Raw genomic sequence first — 23,966 nt, 5'->3', positions numbered from 1 at the left:
TAAAAAGCTATAGCTGTTTGAGATAATTGTTTTATTTTATTAGATTTTAGCATCTCGTTTGTTTCTATTATTAGTTAGTCAAGTCTTAATTTTTAATTAGTAAATTTATTATTATGCAAATATAGAAACTTACTCGGACATAAATTAAAAAAGTAGCTCTAGTTGTTAATAATGGGTGATAGTGTACAAAGGTACAATATATGTTTATTTTTTTTTATTTTATTGTTTTATATCTTACTTTAGATTTATTTAAACGAATATGTTCAATTTTTGTTTACTTAAAAAATCGCTTTTTTTTTTATTACCTTTAATATTTTTATCTAAATGTTTTAAACTAGGGACTTTTTAATTTGACAACGTCAATACGCAGGACCCCCAACAAAAAGACCACGCGACGCCACTGGTGAGCACTCGTGCAAAGAGTATGCACGAAAATTATTTTGAGATGCAAGAAATGTTTAAGATGCACAAAAGTGTGTATCGGTTTATTCACTTTGCACAGAAAACTAAAACAAACATTTTTTTTTATCAACTAAGTTCAAGCATTATTGCTCAAGATTAAACTCAAACTAAGCCCTAGTGTTCTTTTCTTTTATACAAATATTTTGACATTATTTTCAAAGATTTTATTAATGCAATTTGAAGACTTTTGTAAATAAAATATCATAAACAACCATGGAAAATTGAGAGTAATAAAACATATACAAAATGTAAATTGTTGTAAAAATAAACTTTATTGAAATAAAGAAAAAACTCCTAAGCTTCTGCTAAAAGTAATTTAAGTTGTTTACGTATCCATACCATCACTAGCGGTTCAGTAAACTGCAATTAGAAGTACACAAAATCTTATAGCAGTTTAGTGTGCACAGAATATGATAAACTTGAAGACCACTGCCTTAAAGCTATCCATAAAAAAACAAGCATAAGTTTTTTTTGATGAGACAAAGCGTGAGTTTATTTTAAACTCATTAAATTCTTAGTTCTTAATCATATATAAATTTTACAAATATCAGATCAAAACGTTTTCTGATAAAAAGTTAAATACAGCATTTTTTATTAACAAAAATTTACTTGTATAAGTATGTTTTAATTTTACCATAAACATATAGATTATAAAAAGAAAAAGTAAAATTTAACAGTGCTAACTAGTGAGTACTTGAAAAGCTTTAAAAAAAATAAAACTTTTAAAACATACGGTATATTCCCAAAAACATATTAGTGTGTATAAATAATTTAACTTAACTTCTACTGAAGTTTAAAAAATATTTTTTAAGCTGATAAAATCTTTTAAAATTGTTTGATCTAATTTAAATCAGAAAATAATTCCAAATGTTTTCATGCCTATTAAGTGTTCTTTTAAGTTGTAGCACGTTTTTAAACGTAAGTATTTTAGCTTTTATCGAATTTGTACTTAAGTTAAAACAGCGTTCATAAGTAGAAACATTTTTGCTATGAATTTTGAAAATGGTATCCACAGTTTTTGTTTTCAGTCTTCTTACAAAACATCGTCTTTTTTTAGTAAACATACTACTTAAAGTAAAACTGAAAAACATTTAAAGCTTCTTCAGATCAAACATTTTAAAATAAATAATTAGCTTTTTAAGATTAAAGGATAAGCTGTTTTTATTTACTATAAGTTTTCTAAGTGCAAAAGCAATAAATTAAATTGCAAAACTTTTGTATTGTTAAAATTACACTAACTTGTATGTGTTTCGTTAAGCATCTTTAGTTATTACTTTCTAAGTTATTAGACATACAAGTCTCTCTCATACTTGTTATGCTACCTCAAATATTTTTTCCATTAATGTCAAAGATTAAACTACTTTAGACTTAAAAGGTTTCATCTTTCATATTTTAAACTAAACTTTTTTAAGTTCCTGTATATAAAGCCTAGTTTTTTTTTTGTTAACGTCAATAGTTTTAAGTCAAAAATTTTCTTTTATAACTGCTTTGATGTACAGTTACTTATTTTTGCATTTTAACTAAAACTACTTTTGTCATCTACTAAAAATAAATTTATGAGACGAAAAATAAAGCTGAGTCGATACGTTAAAAATATGATAATGAGAAACAACTTTAATCCGTCGTTGTAATAAGACTAATGGTTTTTTGAAAATTTAATTGAAATATTATCTTGTTTACAAAATAACTGAATATCACTTTTAAGTTAAAACGTTTGTTGGCATTATGTAAAACTAAGTGTTATAGTTTTTATGAGAAATAAGAAATAAACAAAAAGGCTTATAAAAAAATAATTTAAGTTGATTGCACACTAAAAGAAATGATTTATCATTTATCTTTGATGTTTTCAAACTTCAAAGCTTTAATACTAAAAATTTTAAACAACCAAATAACTAGTAATATCTAATAAGAGATTTGGGATCTTTTATTGATTTCTAAAGTTTAAAATAAGGTTTTGTAACAAATAACTTCTTAGTTTTAAAAAATGATTTTTTTAAATCAAAATTTCAAACAGTGTTTACACGAAAAAACGTAACATTTATCAATTAAAAAACAAAAGGTTTCTTTAGTTTAAAAAAACGCGTGTAAATTTTTTTCAAACAAATTTTAATGTATGAAGGTTATTACTTAACAAATTTGTACAAACATTGCCCTAGGCTTCGCAATTTCTAAGCAATAAAAAACTGGTCCCTAAAATATCAATTGTCTATACTTGAACTTGAACTCATATTTTATCAAAAGTTTTAGTTACTTGTATAGTTTATACAAAACAAAATACTTATTATTACTACCAAGACGCAAGTAACAACACTTATAAGTGACTAATTACTGTTTTAAAACTAGAAAACATGGCATATTGTTATAAGGCTACTATTAAATTGTTTGAAAAAAAAAAAATCTTTTTAGTGCTATAATTCTAAAATCAGGTTTGAAATATATACATAATCGACTTTTGGTAAACTATCCTTTTAACCATCACATAACACTTAAAAAAATTAATAACTTTTCTTACATTTACAAACTTAGAAAAACTCACTTTTTAATTATATGTCTATTGAGTGAAGTTTAAATTAGTTTTATACATAGTAGTTATGTTGTTATAATCATCTATTTTTTGTGAAAACTTTATTACCATTGACCTACTTAGATTAGTTTGTTTTAGTGTTACGACTATTTTTTATGCATGAAAACATTACATAAGAGTTTAAGATTTTTTTTATTATACTAATTACTCCGTAGTACATCAAAAAAGCGTTTAACCTATTAAAAACAAAGTGAAAAACATTTCTAGTTGAAAAAAAAATTATAAAAACTTTTAAGCTGTCTTTTTAAATTGTCTGGAAAATTAGATACCTAGTTTGTTTAATTTCCGTAGCTTGCAAGAAGAAGAAAAACTTTTCTATAACTTCAAAGTTAAATATGTACTACAGTATATGCAAAATAATGTATTAATCAAAAATTTTACTCATGATACGATACATGAGTAACACAAAATTTGCTTTTAATATTTGTTCATCAGCGACATAGAAATTATCGTAACGCGATTTTTTTTTTAAACTTTCGAGAAATTAAATTGCGAATTTACACAATACTATAAGCTGTTTTTATTTTCCATTTTCACATGCGTATTTAAAGTTTACACGAGTTTACCAGACAAAACTCGTATGTTTCCACCAAAACAACTTGAAGCGATCCACAATGCAATTTACCATGCAACGGTCAACATTACAATCGCACGCTGCATGGGAGGATGTTTATAAAACAATCTCAACTGATACGTCTGGATAGGTGAAGTCTGCTCGCAACTTTTATCTCATGCACGCAGCCGCGATGTCGGCGCTCGAAAACTTTTGCATTTTTTTCTTTATTTTTTCTCTCGTTTTTTCTAGAACGAGAGAGCGCAGAAGCGTAGTATTAGTTCGAGACTGCAGAAAGTTGCTGTGCAATTTTGAGGACAGCTGCTCGAACGCGCTAGTATTTGCATTTAAATATTTTGTTTCAACTTGGTTTTTGTTTTGCTCGGTAAGAAAGTTTTTTTTTTTGTTTTTTTCTGGAGCGTGGTGTTTTCTACACTGAAGCTTTTTGTTTACGTTATCTCGTTAGGCTTGGAAAGTTTTGTATTTAAAGAAACATTTATGTTGAACTTAGTTCCATTTTTTGTGTTTTTGTATGGGTTTAAAACAAATTTTGAATAAAAATAATTTAGTAAATAAATTGAAAGTTTTCGATAAACTGTATGTTTGGTCTGAACTGCTTTATTTTTAGTTTGCTAAGTTACTTTAAAAAAAGCCTACTCTTTAAAACTGTAAACAAACTCTAGTTAATACTACAGAAACCAGTCTTAATTACTTCCACATTAGAACAATTTGTTTAATTTAAACTTCCAACTTTTGATGCAAACTGCACATAAAAACGCGCAATAAATTAAGCGTGTTAATCTTGAAAGAAATAAATAATGACATACAGCGAATACCGCACAATTCACGCTAAAACGCCTGACATATCGCACACACGTTTAAACTATGTAAATTGCAACTTGAATTTTTTCCATCAAATTTTTATTTCGAAGCTCGACAAATTGCTCGGCTTTTAAGTTTAGACGAAACAATACAAACATCAAATACCTCACTACCTTTTTTAGAGTTTGTACAATTATTTGTTAATTTTATTAGTATCTTATATTTCAATGTAAGTGTTGTTTTTATTTTACAAAGTGTATTGTTAAGTATAGGTTCATTATAGTAAGTAAATTAATTTAACTAGTTTTCAATAATAGCTAGTTGTTTTTGTCCTTTTATTACTCTTTAAGTTACTTTATAATAACTTTTTACTATATAAGTTTAGAAGTTCTATCTCATGTTATTTTTCAATTGTTAAAAATTGCTCTTAGTACATCTTTTATACCAAATTGTGTCCTGCTTTTTACTATATAGTTACTAGTCGGAAATGTTTGATTATATTAAAAGGAAGTATGACAAAAATGTTTAACCCTTGCTACAGCTTTTTACAGATTAAAAATATTACAAACATCGAGCAAAACACCATACCTTTTTAAACAAAATACAACAGCCAAACGAAAAAAAAAAAAAAAAAAACTTAAATGGAATTTGCGGACGTCAACATGCAGATCGGAGGGTTTCGAGATTTTAACGAGGACAAAGACGAGGACAAAGATGAGGACAAAGATGAGGACAAAGAAGATGAGGAGGACCAAGAGGAAGATTACGAAACTTACCCGTTCGACGAAATCGAAGTTTGAACCTTTTTTTGATTATATTGGATAAAACTGATGTTATTAACTATGGTATTTTATGAATTTTTGATTTTTTTAAACCGATCTGAATTAAAACTTGTATTAAACTTTTTGGCGAAAGCGAAGTTCGGTTGTTTACATTTTATTCAATTTTGATTGTTCTTTTAATTTAGGTAGGCAACGTGTGGCCCGCTCCGTACGTTCTAGCTTAAAAAATATTTTAAACAAAACAAACTGAACAGATTTTTTTGAAATGAGCTTAATATTTTATTGTCAGCAAGCAACCTACTGAACGATCGTTTCAACAAAATTTTGCTTTTAATAGGGGTTTTAAGCTTTTTTAGTACATCTTTTTAAAATAAGCGTCCCTCAACCACTTTTGAACAAAATTGGTTATTAAACCCGTTTCTAAGTTATAAAACTTCTAATTCAACTAATCTCTGTTTCCATATGAATCTTATTCGCTTCCTTATTTATTATATAATGGTAATCGGTTTTTTCAATTTATATCAAAATTTTTGCCGTTATTTAAGTTACAAGCTATGCAAAGCTTTGTATGTTAAAAACAAAATTTCCAAAACATAGAATATTAATCTTAAATATAAAATAAAGGTTTTTTTCTTCCGTTCTTTATTAAAATCGATTTATTTTAGTTTATTTTTTTAAAACTTAATTCTGACCACTTTGTATTCTTTAAATTTTTTGATAGAAGTTTAATAAATTTATAGCGTAGAACTTTTGCAGTACAAAAAACTACTTACCTACTAAATGAGACACTGATATATAATAGTAGGTTTAATCTTTTGCTATTTTGACTAAATTTCCTAAACAAAGAGCATCCAAAAACTATTGATAAATCTTTTTTAGTTTTTATTTCTAACAATTAAACTGTATTCCTTAGAAGTATACAAAACAACTTTGTTTTTGGCAAGTGTTTTTTTTAAATTGATAGACGCCCCAAATTTAATCCAAGTTGTTTTCTGGCAAGGGAAGTTCTAAACAGGTTTATGGTTTCACACTTAGTATTATAATAAATTTAACAGTATTAACTTTACAAGTTAACCAAAAATAATCAAAGAAGCAAGCTTTAATCAAGTTAAAAATGCGTTTGAAATGTTTTGGCTTAAATTAAAGTACTAGACAATATGATTAAGGAATTTATGAACAACAGTAAGAAGTGAAAAACTGAAAAATAATCAGTCATTATAATTAAACTATTTTGTTTGAAATTTTGCAAAAAGTACTTTATTAAGTACTACGTAATATTTAAGTCGAAAAACTTCAACCTTAACTGTTTCATATCTCAAAAAAATCAGATATAAAATTGCTATTGACTAATCTAATTTAGGGTTTAGTATAAATTGTATCTCACAAAAAAAAAAAACTGAATTAAAAATAAATTACTTATATATTTTTTTTAAGTTATGTTCAAAAAAAAGAATATTAATATCTAATGTTATATTGTTGTAGTTTTGTGAAAATACTTATAAATCGATTGATTTTTTAAGATCTGTTTAATTTGATGGATAAGTTGTAAACAAGCGGTTCTTAACCTTTTTTTCATGTTTTACTCTTTTTTGGATGGTTGTTACTAAATTTACCCCCAATTTACAAAGTAGTGTTTAATTTTGAAAAATTTTTTTTTGAACTTTAAGCTTATTAATAGTTAAAATTCGTAAAATTTAAAGAGTTTATTTAACTTTTGAAAAATTACAGTTATACACTAACTTATAAATAAAAAGACAATTAATAAACATTAGTTTACATAACTTGTAATAAAGAAAATTTATCTCCTAAAACAGGGGAGTTTATCCCCAAGGTTAAGTTTGCCCCCCAGGTTAAGAATAGCTGTTTTAAAATCTAAACAATGCTGTTCAACATTAAAGTAGTTTTAAATAGCATTTACATTGTCGTTTGAAAACAAACTAATTATAACTTTTTAGTCATTGCAATAAAAGTTTGGTTTATTTTTAATATTTTATATTATTATTTTACATCAGTAAAAGCTTAAACCCAAGCTTTTTAAAGTTTAATAAGAAAATTGCACAACAAGATATAGAAATAAAACTTACAAGAAGTATATAAAACATAAACCAACCATAATGCCGCAGTAGACTAACAGACATAAAAAAATTTCACAGAATGTTTTACAAATAAATGAATATACATATACACAAAATAAACAAAACAATAAACCAACAGCAAAACCAATATTCCACTGTGGAGGAAATTTTATAATTGTATCTACTTGATATCTAGTATAAAATGTATAAAATACATCCATATATGTTAAAAAATGATGTGAAATAAACACATCTTTGCAGCAACAGAAGCAATCTTCAGCCGAGGAGGACAGCATTCAGAAGCAGAAGGATTCCAACAGGTCGTCCCGGGGTGAGGACCAGTCCTACGACATTCCGGTCACCTTCGTCAGGGTGCCGTACACGGACCTGAACTTCCTGCAGTGCTGCGGGGAGGGGTCGTTCGGGTCGGTGTACAGGGCCGAATGGAAGTCGCATCGGAACAAGATCGTGGCGGTGAAGAAGCTCAACCAGATCGACAAGGAGGTTTTTGAATTAAAGTATTCGCAACATTTCATTTTTTTTTAGTTTTCAGAGTAGTTGAGTTATTTTAGATCGCAAAACGTATCATTCTTTTGATAATTTTAAGTAGACCAATTAAAAGGTGAGGTGTTTTATGTTGAATTTTAAGGTGTTAAACGAAAAAGATGTTTTGAAAAAATTAGATGCTTTTTTAGTTCCAACCAAGATAAAGAGGTGCGGGTCGGGCAGTTTAAAAATATGTGTAATAAATTATTATACCGTTTTATTACATATAAAACCTTTTTTTTTCATTTTATGACTTTTAATAACAAAAGCTAAAGAAGTGCAAGTATTGTAATGAATTTTAAAGGTCAACAATAAAAGTTTTAATGATTTTATTTGAATTTATTTAGCTTTAACCGAACTTACCAAATTAATAAAGAGGTGCAAGTTTTTTTTAGTCAGTTTTTTAAACAGTTGAATGGTTTTAAAACATATCGAAGTTTATATTTGATGATATTGATATGATTTTTTAGCTGAAAGAGAAAATATTTTGTATTAATGTTTCGAAAAGTTTAACAGTTGTAGGCTGAAACGAAAACAAGTTGTTGGTGATAATTAATGGGAAACGGGTCAAAATTGCACGAAGAAAATTTTGCACGAAGATACTTTTGCACGAAGACAAAATTGCACGAGGAAAATTTTGCACCAAGGGTCAGTTTACGCGAGTTACAATTTTGCACAGTGCGTAATTTTCGCACGAGAGTAAAAAAAAAAAAAAAATATATATATAAAAACAGAAAAAAAATTAAAAGATTAATTACTAAAGGCACAAAATTAAAAAAAAAGTTACCGACCGAGGGTAAGGGTTAGGGGTAACAGTGATAAAAAATAAAATATATAAAAAATTTTATAAAATTTTTTTTTTAACTAATAAAAAAAAATTATTAAATCCGTACAAAAATGTCTCCGTGCAAAATTGTCTGCTCGTACAAAAATGTTCCCTCGTGCAAAAGTGTCTTCGTTCAAAAGTGTCTTTGTGAAATTTAGTCCCCTCGTGCAAACTTGACACCTACCCAGTTAATTTTTTTATTAATTAATAAACTCTAAAACTTTGTAATATATTTGCTTTCAATCGTTTTCAAAACACCGTTAGTAAGACTTGATAAATTTTCTTGGTGTGCATTCAAAAAAATTTAAAGGTAGAATAAATTCAAAAAAACTCAACTATATCTATAAGAAAATGCAGAATTCATTTATTCTTATATTCCAAGCTATTTTAATGTTGCTAAACCACAATGACATTTCGTTGTAATGATCTATTAAACTTCAATTACTAAAACTTTTGAATGCAATTAATTTTTTTTATTGTTTTTATTCATTTAAACAAAAAGTATTTAGTAATGAAAAATTGTTAACTGAGTTTTAACTAGTAACAAGACTTTTATTTGAGCTAATGATGTTAAAATTAATAAGATAACTTCAAAATTAATGAATAATTATGTTTTCTTTTAAAACACTATCTATTAAGGAAATAGAAATGTTGTATTTTACTAAAAATTGTCCTTTGGACAAAATAAAAAGCTGAAATGTAGTAACACTTATTAATAATGATGACAATGTAAACTGTAAACATACAATCAAACTTAATATTTAACATTTTTAGCTAACTAAGTTTTAATGGGTGAGTATGCTAGGTTAAAGTTTTCTAAAATAACTTCATAGCTGATTAGAAACTAAATTCTAGGTGCTTTGTATGATATTTTACTAATACTAAAACTATGTACAATGAAGGTTTTAATTTGTCCTATTTTAAATACATGATTTTGACAATTATAGAGCAAAAAAAAATCTTTTTAGTCAAAAAGTAGGGTTAAACGATTTATTTTAGTTATATAATTAGATTTAAATAACTTATAATTTAAAAAAGTATTTTTATTAAACTCTTACATTCGTTATTTTGTGTATTTATGAATATTAAAAAAACTTTAATTTGGATATCTAAAAAATATATATTTTTACAGGCGCACGTATTGAGTGTGTTGAGCCACAGAAACATCATACAATTTTATGGGGCCTGCATGGAAACCCCAAACTACTGCCTAGTTACGGAGTACGCCCCCTACGGCAGCTTGTTCGAATTTCTTGCCACTCCGGAGAGTAAAGATTTAGAAGTTAGTAAATAAATGTATCTAAGGAAATCTGTTTTGTTTAACTTTTCCAACAAAACAGTTAACAATTTGAGCTGAAGGTTACTTTCATGTTTATCTTAAGTATGTATAAATTGACTATAGACAAGACTTAAGGAAGCTACTTTAAGAGATAAATGAATAAAGAGACTTAGACGCTATTGTTTCACCAAAAAAACAACTTTTACTAAAAAAAACATACCCTTTTTCAAAATCAATTTAGTTTATTCAATAAACTAGGTTTTCGCTTTTGTCGTTAGTACATTTAAACTTTCACTGATATAGTACTAAAAGTAAGCTAAAAATTTAAGAGCTTTAGGATGAAATAAGTCAGCATTATAGTTAAGAAATTTAAGTTCTACAAACTTGTTTATCTTATAGAGATTTACCTGAAGTTTAAAAGTATCTAATATCATTCTCAGATACTTTAAGTTTAATCTAAATGCACTTTGAATTCAAACATTTTAGATTATCAGCTTTTTAAACCCTGTTTTTTTATGAGTTTCTTGCTTAACCTTTATAGAATTTATAAAATTAAGTTTTTTTAATTTCTAGGTTTTTCTCATAAAGTTTGAATGATAACAAAAATTTTTGTTTAAAACTTTGAAATACAGAATATGCTTGACAAAGAAAAATTACAATACAATTGTATTGTGATATTTTGCTCACTTTTTGTTTCATCCATAAATTTGTTTAAAGTTTTTAATTGATTAATATTTCATTCAAAAATACTTAAAAATAACTTGTATATAATTTTCAAACTGTTTGATTTTCTAATGTTTTTTTTTAGAAAATATTATTAGATACTTTCCTTTAAAAAGTAAAAAAATATAGCGCAAGTAAATACCAAATACATTAAATTTTTATGCAAACTAAAACTAACGATTTAAGGATTTCAAACAAAGACCTTAAATAGCTTTAATGCGATATGCGCCATAGTTGCCAATTAAGTAGTTTAAATTTTGATAAATTCGCAGCCACCAAAGCTACTAAACCCAAAATAAGCAGCTTCTAAATGGGTTGCGAAAAAACGCTGATAATTATGATTGATACGGTGCTGCCCATTCATTTTCACACCGCACACAACCATCCCACAAACTAACTAAAAACTGACTTTCAAAAAAAAATCTCCCAGTCTTTCTATTTTTACAAGCCAGACGACCAGAGTGCAAGCAATTAAAGTCTTGCCCTTTCCGTAGCAGCGTTAATTATAAAACGGGCGTTACGCTCGAGTGGTCACGCGTTGTTGGAAACCGAAACGTTTAAACTTCATATCAAAGAGCGGAAGACAGTCACGTTCAATTGCAAGTGCATTATGTTGGCAAGCACCAGAATACGCTTTTTGCTTTTCACGCTCGGTTAAAGTTTATGCTGTCGTAACTGGCTTCGATGAAAGTTTTAAAGTTTTGTTGGTCGGCCCTTTGTGTGTGTGCGTGTGGTCCCTTTCAAGTTTTTGGTTGTGCTAAAAATAAATTAAGGTTGAGTGCCATGGTGTATTGAAGTTAAGTTGTCTGAATCTTTTGATGGCTTTACTTTGGCGGCCATCATCAAAAGTTTGGTTTTTTAGGTTTTCACTTTTAACGACTAAATGCAAAAGTAAAAGTTTTGACTTGTTTAGCAACTTTGGTTACGGGTACGAAATTGTAAGGCACAACGTACGTACATGTTTACATTGTTTATGTTTGATATACAACACTTGTTTCCTAATTCAAATCTAGACAACAAGATATCAATTAAGAAGCCTTTTGAAAATCCACTCGCCCATATATATTTATTTTACAACAAATTTTATGCTGGTTTATTGGGTTTTAATAGTTAGCATAAAATCAAGCATTGTTTTTAACTAACTATTTAGAATGTTAAAAGTGACTTAAAGTTTTAACTTAATTGACATAACAAGTAAACAAAAAACTTTGAAAAACATTTATTTAGACTTAGTAGTTATAAAAAGTGTATGAAAACATTTCAAATTCAATGTTTAAAACTCCTTTTCACAAGTGGGACAAACATCATGTTCCTTCTGCTAAATCTTTCTATAATGCACCATAACTTGTAACATCAAAGCTTAATGATGTCGAATTTCGATATTTAATACCATTAAAGTATGGATAACCGTGAACCAAATTGACAGTAAATATATAAATACATGAACAATTTTGTACTGAGGCGAGCGCGTCAGAAAAATCAGCCAAACCACATGAAATAAACTTTGAATAATTAAATAAACTTTTTTTAAAAATTTTAGCCAAGGTAACGAATGACTCAAAAATATCGTTGACTAATCAAGACAATGTTGAGAAAGATATTAAAAAAAAAGATTCACTTATAATTGTATACAGGATAGTATTTTAAGAACTTAGTGTAAAACTAAACTTTTTTACTTTATGTTTTATAGTAAACATTTAAAAGCATACTCTAACCTGCTAGTTTAAATGGTTATTAAACTTTATTAGCTATTGTTTATACTTTTATATATACATATAACTTTAACGCATATTGTTCAAACAGTTCCAGCAGCTACTGATTTGGTCACGTGACATCGCATGCGGGATGAACTACTTGCACGAAGAAGCCCCGGTCACCGTCATACATCGCGATCTCAAGTCGAAAAACGGTTTGTTGTTTTAAACTGCGAATAAACAAACTAAAAAGTTTTCTACGTGGTTTTTTCACGTAAGCATGGTTTCTCGGAGATTTTTCAAAGTTATGTAATTGGCTTGCCAGTGTTTTTCCTTGAGTAGGCTAATTAAGACAAATAACGTGTCTGTCGAACTGTGTTAGGAGAATTGCGTACGAAATCATGTACAAAGAAATAATTTGCAAGCAGTATGAAAAAAACTTTTGCCGTTTCCGGAGAGGTTTGAATGTAGTAAACATTCATTTTTGCATTCATGACGTTTCTTTAATGGCTTTTTGATAATTGAATTAAATTGGGTTGGACGTTTTATAAACCACCCTTTTCGTGCTTAATTGTTGTTTTCAAATTTCGGTAAACCGTTTAAAATGAGAAAGGGTAGTACTTTTTTAATTTGATTTTTAATACATATACTTTTTTGTTCTGACTTAGTTTACATAGAAAATAAAGTTTTACTTACTCATTGCAAAGCGTGGCGCAGTTTTACAATGTAGCAGTCTCTGGGGAATTTCTAATCCATAAATGTGCGACATATTTGTTCGTCTCATACTAAATACACACTAATAATTGAATGATACGCTTGCCTTCTAACTGAAGGAAATTTTCAAATTTTTTTTATACAACCCAGATACAGATACTTAACAACCAAATATGGTATACGCTGAGCTGTGTGTTTTATTGAGAGTGCTTAAATTTAAAGATACAATCGGTCAGCTACTAGCCAACTATTCGTCTTGGATTTCAGCTTACAAAACAACGAGAGCACAAAACTCTGTAGTTGAACATCGGTTTGCATCACGTTTATCAGGTTAACTCTGGCGACGTGAAATGCCAATTTGAGCACGACACCAGCATGTAAGTAGGTTGTTTGCGTCGTTAACAACATCAGTGATTTGAACAAATTGAATGGAAAATATCGGGTAATTGTTTAAGTAGGCATTCAACTGGCTTACGCTCTTTTGATGTTTTTTGGGGGCTTTCAAACTTTCAGTCGAGATTGGAAAATAATTTATTGGCTAGACGAGTTTTAAGTCTTGCCCGCTGGTTAGAAGCGTTTTAAGTACTTAAATCCAGTTCGTGTTTGCCATTAGTTTATTATTTTGACAATAAAACAACTTTTAAGTAAAGACAACTTGTCTACTTTTTTTTCAATGTACGTAAGTAGTTTATATTTTTACAATTATTAATAAGAACTTTATTTTTACAGTTGTCATATGCCAGGACTTCACTTTAAAGGTTAGTCACACATTTTCTTTTCTTCAATGAAGTATTTCTACATACACTTTTAGTACATTTCGTGCTTAAAATTACGGCTGTTGTTACAAACAATAAATATTTATCAATAATGTCTTTTTGAAAAGCCTTTTTTACTGTAAAAACTATTTCTTAAATTCTAACAAGCAAATAATTAAAAAAAATATTATTCAATATTTAATAACATTTTTTCACAGTTATGCGATTTCGGGGCGTCGAGGTTTTTCGACGACACAGTTGTCATGACGGTGACGGGAACTTACCCCTGGATGGCGCCAGAACTTATACAGGGCCTCCCCACATCCGAACTATGCGACGTGTACTCGTTTGGCGTGGTTAGTTATTTTTTTTTCAGCTTACATTTTAAATGTAACAAGCTGACCTAAATCCCAGCTTAGCAGTCTTTTATTACTTCAGCAAGTTAGGGAATTGATAACTTATATATCAGTTATTAGTTATTTACCAACTATTTTATTTTATTAATTTTTTTAGCAACAAACTGACCAAAAAGATTCGTTAAAACAGTAAATAAAATTTTAAAAATCTTCCACAGTTATTATTTATTATCAGTAACTCACTGAGTTGCAACAAACTAGTCCAATTTCTTTGAAAGTAACAAGTTAGTGACTATAGAAATATTCCTGCAGGTTTTATGGGAGATTTTAACGAGAGAAGTCCCCTTCAAAGGGTTGGCGGGTTTCCAGGTGGCTTGGGTTGTCGTGGAAAACGGGGAGCGGCCCCTGATACCTGAAAACTGCCCTAAAAAGTAAGAAAACTGCATAACAGAAATAAGTAGAAGTGTTATTACATCCAATATTTTTAAATTTCGTTCGTGTGTGAAAATATCGAAAACTTTATTAAAAGTTCATAGAGCCCGAATACTGCTGAAAAGTAAGCAGATACTTAAACATAATAATAATACAAGTTTTTTAGACCACGGAAACAAAAATTAACTTAATTTCTCTTATTGCTATTAATTAACACAGTCACCTCTCAACAGGTTGGCCGGCTTGGTGGAAACGTGTTGGAACGGGGAACCGGTGAACCGACCCTCCTTTTCCACAATCGTCACTCAGCTCAACATCATGATGAACGATGGTGAGTTTTGTGCGGTTTAAAGCTAGAAGTGTTCGAATTATTTGTTTTGCAGTTTACACAGAAAATTTTATTTTGAAGATTTAAAAAACTAAAAAATCGTTTTAGTTTAGTTAGAATGTCATTTCTGCGCTATAACTCACAACAGTGTGGAATTTCGATTTTGAACTGTGCACACAGTCGTTATGGGCCATTAACTTAATTATCCGCCGCATTAACCTTTTTGCAACCCCATTTCAGACCAGTGGTTGCTGATGGCAGTTTAAAGTTTGTTGTTTGAGTTGTTTATATGCAGCATACACATATAAAGTTGTAGGTATAGTAAATAGTTTTTATTCAAGCATTTATGTTTAAAAACTTCTTTACATGCAAAACCTACTTAGTTGTTTCGTGTTTCTTTTTATACAAAACTAAGATACAAGCTTCTTTTAAGCAAAATAATATATACTGTACTCGCTGAAACACTACAACAGCTTTTTGTTTATAGTTTGGACACTTTTACCAAAATTTTATTTACATTATCAGTACTGTTTTTGACTCCAAATTAATTTTTGACTCAAAAAAGCTTGCATCAAGAAATTGTTCAAACAAAGCACTTGTCTTTTGAGAAAAAAAAGTTTAGGTAATACGAGGTTGCTCACAAACTGGCATAAGTACATGGTGTTAGCGGCTCTGAACAAAATTTGTTTGTGCGCGAACTGCTAACTATTCTGCAAACCTTATCGCGATTGAAAAATTACACGGTGTAGGAAGTTTGGGGGCAGGTTACGATTATGACGTCATAATTGTACAGAAATAAGCTGCAAATCGAAAATTAAATTAAGTGCGGTCATCACATTGTGAAATACCTTTTTGTTTTCGCTCAAGAAATACAATTAAACGGTAGTGCAAAAACTCATTAAAAACACAAAAAAAAATCAGCAGTTTAATGAGATTTGTCATTTGAAACGTTTCCCTTGGTGGCTGAAAACCTTAAAGGGCCGTGAAATACGATCCGTCCCACCAAAGTGCAATTACGGTGTTACGGATTACAGAGGCAAAGTTTAAGTTTAAGTACGCGAAGCTTTGCTAACTAGTGCTAATTCTAAAAAATGTATTTTTTTATTAGACATTTCCCCCTGTTTGGAAATTATTGTATTTTACGTAATACACAGTCAATTTAAAAAGATTAACTTCTTAATTAAAGCATTTAAGCATTGTGTGTTGAGATAATCCAACCGAATCGTTTTAATTTCGTATAGAAATAAAAATTTTGGTGGGAGACTTAAACCCGCACGATAAGAAAGTTTATTTTCTATCAATTAACACCGCTCAATCGAAATTCCCGCGGTTTTTTATTGAATTTAAAAATTAAAAACTTTTTGTGTTTTCTCGCAGAGGAGCTGGACGACGGAGCTTCCAAGTTCATGAAGAACAGGGAGGAGTGGATCGGGGAGGTGGAGGGCAAGATGGAGGAGCTGCAGGATCAGGAGAGGAAGCTGCAGGAGAAGTCGAAGCGGCTGGAAGAGCGGGAGAGGAAGCTGAAGGAGTGGGAGGAGAACCTGAAGAAGCAAGTGAAGAAGCAGGTTTCGGGGAGTTTTTATTTGATTAGCGGCCGAAAGATCATTTCACACCTTCGCAATTACCGAATGTGAATTTTTCAAATGATCAAAGCGCGCTTTAAAGTTTCCGATTTCAATTTGGCGCGCCGACAAACATCATGACTGTATGGCTGCGTTTTTGAAATTGTTAACCACGTGATAAACATTTGCAAGTATTGTTAATCTCGACTTAAAAAGTTTTTAATTACTATGTAGAAATTATAAATATAAATATAGTTTTAAAATATGTTAAATCACGTGGTTTGAAAACTGATATTTTCGTTAATTGAATTTTAAGTACTTGTAAATGTAAACTAGTAGTCGCAACGATGTCACTAAACCTTTTAGTCACTGGACTGAAAGAAGTTTTGCAAGTTTCTTAAAAAGGTATTTCTAAACCACTCATAAACTTTACTTTTTTCATTTAAACTTCTTTCGCACAGAAACTGGTGGCGGCAGTGAGGTACAGGAACGAGGTGAAGCAGCTGAAGTGCGAGATCGAGGGGAAGGGGGAGGGAGCGGTGGAAAGCGTGAAGGACGTGTTGAGCCACATCATGTCCAAATCAGGGTTGCAGAGCGAGGCGAGAAACGTGAGTCGTAAAAACAAGAAATTATTTCTTTGCAAAACACCGCCGCTTGATGCTTTTTATGCAAAGAAGTTAAATTTGCTTGAAAAAAAGGTGCGAGACATTTTTACAAAACTAAGCGAGGAACGTAAGTAATTCAAGAAAATATTTTGTGGCTTTTTATCGTTTTTGTAATGCCTATGTTTTACTAGCGTAAGTTTTGTAATAAGTTAAAAAGAAAGTAAACACAGGGTAAGTTAGCTGACAACGAAAAAGACTAAGAACGTTTATAAAAAATATTTTAACTTTGTTTTATTGTGTTTTTTTAAAAGCGAGTTGATGTTTGATGCTCATTATGTAAAAAGTTTGTAAACACTAGAAAATTAAGATTTTTAATAGAATACTGCTTAGTTTAAAAAAAATTAAAACATTAATAAAATACTAGCTTATTTTTCTAAAAGCCATCAAAAGCAATCAGAAACTAAATTTTACAAACAACTTTTGGCTCAAAACATGTGTGTTTTAATTACCAAAAGTATCAGCAAGATCGTGCTAAGTATTGCAATGTAGTAGGGATTACAAAGTAGACGAAGAACGTGCTTAACTAAAAAATTGTTTCTTAAATTTATTTCTTATGATTTTTCTTTCTATCGTTACGTAATACGTTTGCATAGATCTTAAATAGTAAAGATATTAAGTAAAGTTTCTTACACAGAGAAATTTAATTTATACGAATAAATTGTTAGAATGGTAACTTAATCAAAGTCTTTAGGTCTCTTTTAGAAAATCTTTCAAAACTTTTAAAAACTAAAAAGTTAAAACAAACTTTTAATTAAAGTATATTTTTTTGTTTCAACGACCAAAATATATCATCAGCAAATAGAAACACCAAGTAAATAAAAACACCAAGTATAAGAATATGAAATATAACGCTAATAAAATAATATCTTAACTAATGTATAAAACGTTGAACCGCAAACGCAATACTATTTTTTAAATTAACTCACGACAAACAGTTAAAAAGTTCAATTGAAAATTTTGAGTACAACTAGGTTTTGGCTGAAAGTTTAAGGCTTGTTCTAGCAATTAAGTATAACTATTTTTCCTTTTCTTGCTCAGCATTCTTCATCACTTTTAGCGAAAATTAATTAAAATAATGTTTTAAAAACAAAGTTTACAATGTGATTTTAAAACGTATGAATAAATTTAAGTTTAAAACTTTAACATCTAGTACAGTTTTTGCTTGAAAAGTAACCTCTATCTAAATAATGCAGTAAATTTACTTTTAATGTTAAACTTCAAAACAAGTTTTTCACACTTTTACAAGTATTGAATTATTAGCCTTTATAACAATGCTTCTAATTTTAAACATAGTCTAAAAGATTATTAAGAAAATAAACTTACAACCAAACTTTGTTGACGGTTTTTGCATTATCTTTGTAGTAAGTGAATTACTACGATGAGCAGTTTTGCACGCTGAAAAAGCACATAGGCTTTAGCTGAAGCCACATTTATATACATTTATATATATGTATGTTCCGACCTTGGCTACAACAAGCCACAATTACCTTAATCCTCGTAAATTACTCTACTTTATAGATTTTTCTTGTTTTCCACACAAACTTTACATAATCACATTAAACTTAGACGCGCTTAAAATCGCCTTTTCGGTTTTTCGCGTTGATTCATGATATTTGAACAATTTTCTGGGCGATTTATCAAAATTATTAATGAGATTAATAGTACTTTAACTTAATACCTCCTCTACTGTGTAAAAATGAGTAAAAAAGCAAAGTATTTTTAAGTTTAACTGAAATTGTTAATGTTGTGTCAAAAATTACTGTGTTAACAGGATACAAAAAAAAAAATTTAAAGAGTAAATCTTTACTTTTCCGAAACAAATTTACACTTATTTAATACTAATTAGCTTTATTAATGTCAAATTATGGGTTTCTTTAAGCTCTCACGAAATTTCTTAGTATTGTGTTGTTAAATATTTTAAGATTTATTATAATAAATATTAAAAGCTTTTTTCAAACTTTCTTAAAATAAATAAATTAAACTTGTCTAAACTTATATAAAAACAATGCTTACCTTTTTACAATGTAAAACTTTTATTTATACTTGTAAACTTTTAAGATTTCTTTTACTTATCAACTTTTAAATATTTGTTTGACCTTATTTAAACTATTTACAAACTAGGCATACACCTTTTTAAATTTTACAAAAGCAAAGTTTTAAAAATATCATTGTTGTATGTATCATTAAAGTCAGTTAGAAGAGAGCTTTATAGCTCATAATGTATTTTACTACTAAATTAAGTTATAACTGTATATATTTTTTCTTGCTATTGTATTAAGGTAAAATAAATGCTTAATGAATGTACTTTATCTATATTTAAACAACTATAAGATTTTTCTTAACTTAATTGTTTATGACTCTGCATATAATGTGGTTAAGATAAAAAAATATTTAAATTTTTGAAATAAATTATTTATTCATTTAGTTAAAATTTAACAGTCTGCTAATTAAAATAAAAAGTTATTGGGATTTTAGCAATTAAATAACTTTAATACGTGTTCAAAACTCACAAAACTTCTTCTACAAAATTAAAGATTTTGAAATCTTTGTTTAAAATATGTAACTGTCTTAAAAAGTTATAGCAATACTTAATGTAATAGTAAAAACAACATTTATAGCAGGGTTTCCAAAAGGGCGATTTTGGCAATCGGGGGCAGGAAATAACACGTAAGGGGCATATAAATAAATGGGTAATTAGTTAGTAAAAATGATATACTTAAAAGATAAGGGCAGTTATAAAATAGAGTTTTGGAAACCCTGTTTTTTTTAACCAATGCATAAACACTTACTTTACGTCTATAAAATTGAGAAAATAAAAACTAAGCTTGGCAGGAAAAATAACTTTTGCTTCTTTAAGTTTAGGGTTTTGCAGTTTTATTTCAATTTCATTACCAAAATGAAAACTATTAAGGTATGTTTTTAAGATAAACTTTATTTAAAAAACAACAGGTGAAACGAGGATCGCACTTCGATGGCGACTTCTTCGGCGAGCCTTCCAACTTTTCCTCTTCCTTCGACCGCCACAAACCCGCCATTGGCCATTTGAGGCAGCAGAGCGAAAATTTGCCTCCAGTGAGGAGAAAGAACCCGGAGATTCGCTCCAGCATCGATTTCACCGACAAGAAAATTGCCAGCGACGTCGACCTCTTTCAGGAGGGAATTTCAGGAGGGAAGGATCAGGAGTGGAGAAACGCGTCATCTAGCGGTCCAACCAACGGGAACGGAACGACCATCCAAAAGGAGGAGACGTCGGCGGCGTTCAACTTCGAAGGTTAGCACAATTTTTAACAACAGTTTGTCTCCTAGCTCGCAATGCTTGCACAGGACCATCTGAGCTTGTCAGTGAAAATAAATAAAACTGAAGCGCACAAATATACATCAAGTTAACTATCAAGTGGCAAAATAATCAGTAACATTTAATAATCAGTAATCAATTTTGAAGGTTCCAAGTTCCACAAGTCGACGACGAACAACACGGACGACCGGGAGGGAGAACCGAAGGTGGAGTCGTGGGAAACGGCGAAGGGCGACGCCGACGTCAAGAGGAGCAGCGAGAACTTGAGGTTTGGCGCCGACGGCGACCTGCAGCGTTTCGAATCGGGGACTTTCCCTAGTCAGGGGAGTTCCCGCAGAAGCGTGCCGTCGCTGCCAAAGCTGTCGGCGCCCAGGACGTCGAGGAGCGGATTCTCAGGCGGAGTGGGAAGCGGCAGCTTCTCGGATGAATTCATCGTGCCGAGCAGGGAAGTGCTTAAGGCGGCGCTGCAGAGGACCGGCAGCCAATTAGACGGCGCCCAGCTGGACGATTTCGTTGAAAGTTTGTCGCGCGAGCTGAAGATAATCGGGAGGCAGAAGCGCACTTTCGCCCGCTCGCCCAAGTCGTACAGCTTCGACTGCCCGGGGGAGAGCCCCTTTTCCGATAACTTCCGGTCGAAGTTCGACAACGACGATTTCGGCGACGACGCGGACTCGACGTTTGAAGCGCCGAAGGACCATCAGGGAAAGTACAAAATCTCGGAGGAGAACACGTCCGAGACGACGGAGCACAAGAAGTCGGAGTTGAGACGGCAGAAGACCACCGAGTTTTCCGACCTGTCCAACGTGCAAAAAGTTCCTCTGAAGAGACGGCTGTCGACGACGAGGACGAGGAGGAGCAGCGAGGAGACTTCCAGCTCGTCGACGGAGAAGGTGACTCAGACTTCGACGAAGAAGAAGGTGAACAGTGGGGATCTCACCCCGGATTCGGTGATCAGCTGCGACGGCAAGAAGGTACTAAAACTTGAAAAAAAAATATTATAAAACTTTTTTTATTTATTCTATACAATCTACCTCTATAATAGATAAATTAAATTGCTATGCACCCAAAGATAAATTTACTACAAAGTGTTCAGTATATCTGTTACGTTTCAGGTCATCTTACCGACTCACATCCAGACGGAGGAGTCGGTGGAAGAATCGTCTTCTATGACGTCACAGAGGGAAGAGACCAAGACGTCGCAGGTGAGGACGGAGGAGATCGAGGAGGTGATCGCCACGCCCATATTCGAGACCAAGGACTTTCTCACCGGCGGCGAGGAATGGGGCGCCACGGTGTACGACGTCTCCACTCAGACGGAACCCAAGTGCTTCGCCGACCAGTTTTCCCAAACGGGCCAGAACACGACCACGTGTGTTGAACAGCAAAATGGCACCAAAAAAATTAAGCAGCAAAATAACAAAGTGGCAAAAAGTTCAAAGGAGCTGAAAGAGTCTACAAACTTGAAAAGCGACAACTTCGAGTGCAGAAATCTCAAAATAAAAATACCTGACGCCAAGCTGAAAACGCTGAAATCAAAACCTCTTTCGGCCCCCTGCGCCGCCACCGAGGAGAAAACAACCAGAAAGTCAACGCAGAACAAAGAAAATGTGGTCAAGTCGAAATGCTCCAGCAGGGAGCGGCTGACGAGTAAAATTCTGCGCGACGAGAACCAATCAAAAAGCAGCTTTTCTCCTTTCAACAGGTCCTTCTCCTCCCCAGGATGCATGAACACTCTCTCACTGGCCGACGAAGTCGATTGTGACGTCATAGGGGTTTGCGACAAGCTGCCGCCGCTCAACCCCGCAACCAGCCGCAGGTCGTCGCTGAGCAGAAGCGAGGTGCAAATAGGAACTAACGAAAAAGGAGAAATGGGTGAAAGGACCAATGATAGCCCAACAAGCGCGTTCGAGCGGAACATCGGCGTCGAAGTTCCGACCGAGTTCAAGAGGTCGCATCACCACCAGAGGGCGAAGGTAGACTCGAGGAGGCCACCGCTCTCGACGGCGTCCGTAACCGAGCACAAGAGCCCGCAGCGCCGCATGTCGCGGTACAAGGAGATGCAGATGCGGAATTCCCCCAGTCCGGAAGTTCAAGCTTCGATCCTGCACCACCAGCCCAACGACGAGGTGATCATCAGGAAGAGCGGCAAGGCGAAGAGGTACCGCGTCAAGGACCACTACCAGGAGCCGGTCCAGAGGTGTGCGAGCCCTGCCCAGGACCCGCGGAGGTTCAGGTCGAGGGCGCAGGGGAGGGAAGTGCCGGTCGAGGTGCAGGGCCCGAGGCAGCAGGACTTTGTCGACGGTACGAACCTGAGGAGGGGGTCGGCGAGGAGGAGCAGCGCCAACCTGGAAGAGAGGAAGGATGACAGGAGGGCCGTAAACCCGGGATATCCCCAAAACAGAGACGTGTTTCACCAGAGGAGGCAGGACGGAGCGTCGAGGCCGCGGAGCGTGACGGGCAACTGGAAGCCGCAGAGCTACAGTCCCGTGATGGGGGAGACCCCTAGTACGATAAAGACCAGGGACAAGGTTTACAAGCCGCGGGAAGTTTACGAAACGGACGACTACACTTTCGTCATTTGCCCGAAAGGCAGCAGCCGCCGCTGAGGCTTTTCTGTGAACAATTTTGTTTCCTTTTGTAGTTTGTTTCAGAAAGCTATTTGATTTTTGAACGAAGTGGTTTAGTACTCATAGTTATAAAACAAGGCTGGTGTTTAATTTATTTTTAGCGAGAACTTTGTACTAGAAACTTTAAAAAGATTGCTCTACTTAATTTGTCGATTTTAAAGTTTAAAATTACTTATATTTTCTTGTACTGAGTTGATTTTATTGAATTTAGTTGGTTATACGTTTGCTAAACATACGTTGAGCTAAAAATGAAGTGCCTAAGGTTTTTAAAAGTATGCTTTAAAATAATTTTTTAACTTGGTTATGTTTTCGAATACTGTATTTTTATACGTTTTAAAGCATTTGTTTAAGATGCTAATTTTTATTTGCTTAATTTATATAAGTTAGTAATTGATTACTAAGAATTAAAAATTACTCAAATAGAAGTTTGATTTTTTAATCGTTTTAGTTGAACACAAATGAGTATTTTTATGAGCAATATTTTCGGTGAATCAAAATTGTTTTTCATAATTAATTTAACTAACATGTTAGATTAAACGTTCTAAAGAACTATGACGCTTTTTATAAACTAAAGTTTATTATTGAAAATAGAGGTAGAAAAAATATACTAAAACCAATCTCCTCTTTAGCTTTAACTTATAAAGTATATTAGAGATGTTGAAAATATACAAAAGTACAATAATAAGATAACTTTTAGTTTAAATAGTTCGTTTATAAATTTACTCAACATCTTTAAATTTATATTTTCAATTAAAAGATTGTTACATTTTGCGCAAATAAGCTCTACAAACTATTCATATTTTGAGTACTTTTCATACAAAGAGCAAAACTTTTTTACTTTTGAAATTAAATTGTTTCATTTCAATGCATCGCAAAACTTTAAAAC

At 31.6% G+C, this 23,966-nt stretch overlaps 1 protein-coding gene across 1 annotated transcript; it reads left to right on the top strand.

The window, feature by feature from the left end:
* The first annotated feature begins 4,977 nt into the window (after positions 1-4,977).
* On the top strand, positions 4,978-23,550 carry LOC145840143 (uncharacterized). Its single transcript, XM_082947289.1, has 13 exons — positions 4,978-5,215; positions 7,540-7,782; positions 9,783-9,932; positions 12,456-12,561; positions 13,790-13,818; positions 14,034-14,171; positions 14,484-14,602; positions 14,837-14,934; positions 16,309-16,496; positions 16,955-17,101; positions 20,108-20,429; positions 20,601-21,424; positions 21,566-23,550. Exons 1-13 carry the CDS (start codon positions 5,063-5,065, stop codon positions 23,057-23,059), a joined length of 4,011 nt encoding a protein of 1,336 aa, XP_082803415.1. The 5' UTR covers positions 4,978-5,062; the 3' UTR covers positions 23,060-23,550.
* Positions 23,551-23,966: the final 416 nt, after the last annotated feature.

The sequence above is a fragment of the Thalia democratica genome, chromosome 7, assembly GCF_965202585.1.
Source record: "Thalia democratica chromosome 7, ktThaDemo2.hap1.1, whole genome shotgun sequence".
Lineage (NCBI taxonomy): Eukaryota > Metazoa > Chordata > Thaliacea > Salpida > Salpidae > Thalia > Thalia democratica.
Note: the sequence above shows the minus strand (reverse complement) of the source record. Positions and strands in the feature narration are given on the sequence as shown.

Coding starts and splice junctions, on each gene's coding strand:
- LOC145840143 (XM_082947289.1), top strand. CDS start 5,063: ATGGAATTTGCGGACGTCAACATGCAGATCGGAGGGTTTCGAGATTTT. Junction 14,172..14,483: donor ACGTGTACTCGTTTGGCGTG/GTTAGTTATTTT, acceptor ATATTCCTGCAG/GTTTTATGGGAGATTTTAAC. Junction 14,935..16,308: donor CAACATCATGATGAACGATG/GTGAGTTTTGTG, acceptor GTTTTCTCGCAG/AGGAGCTGGACGACGGAGCT.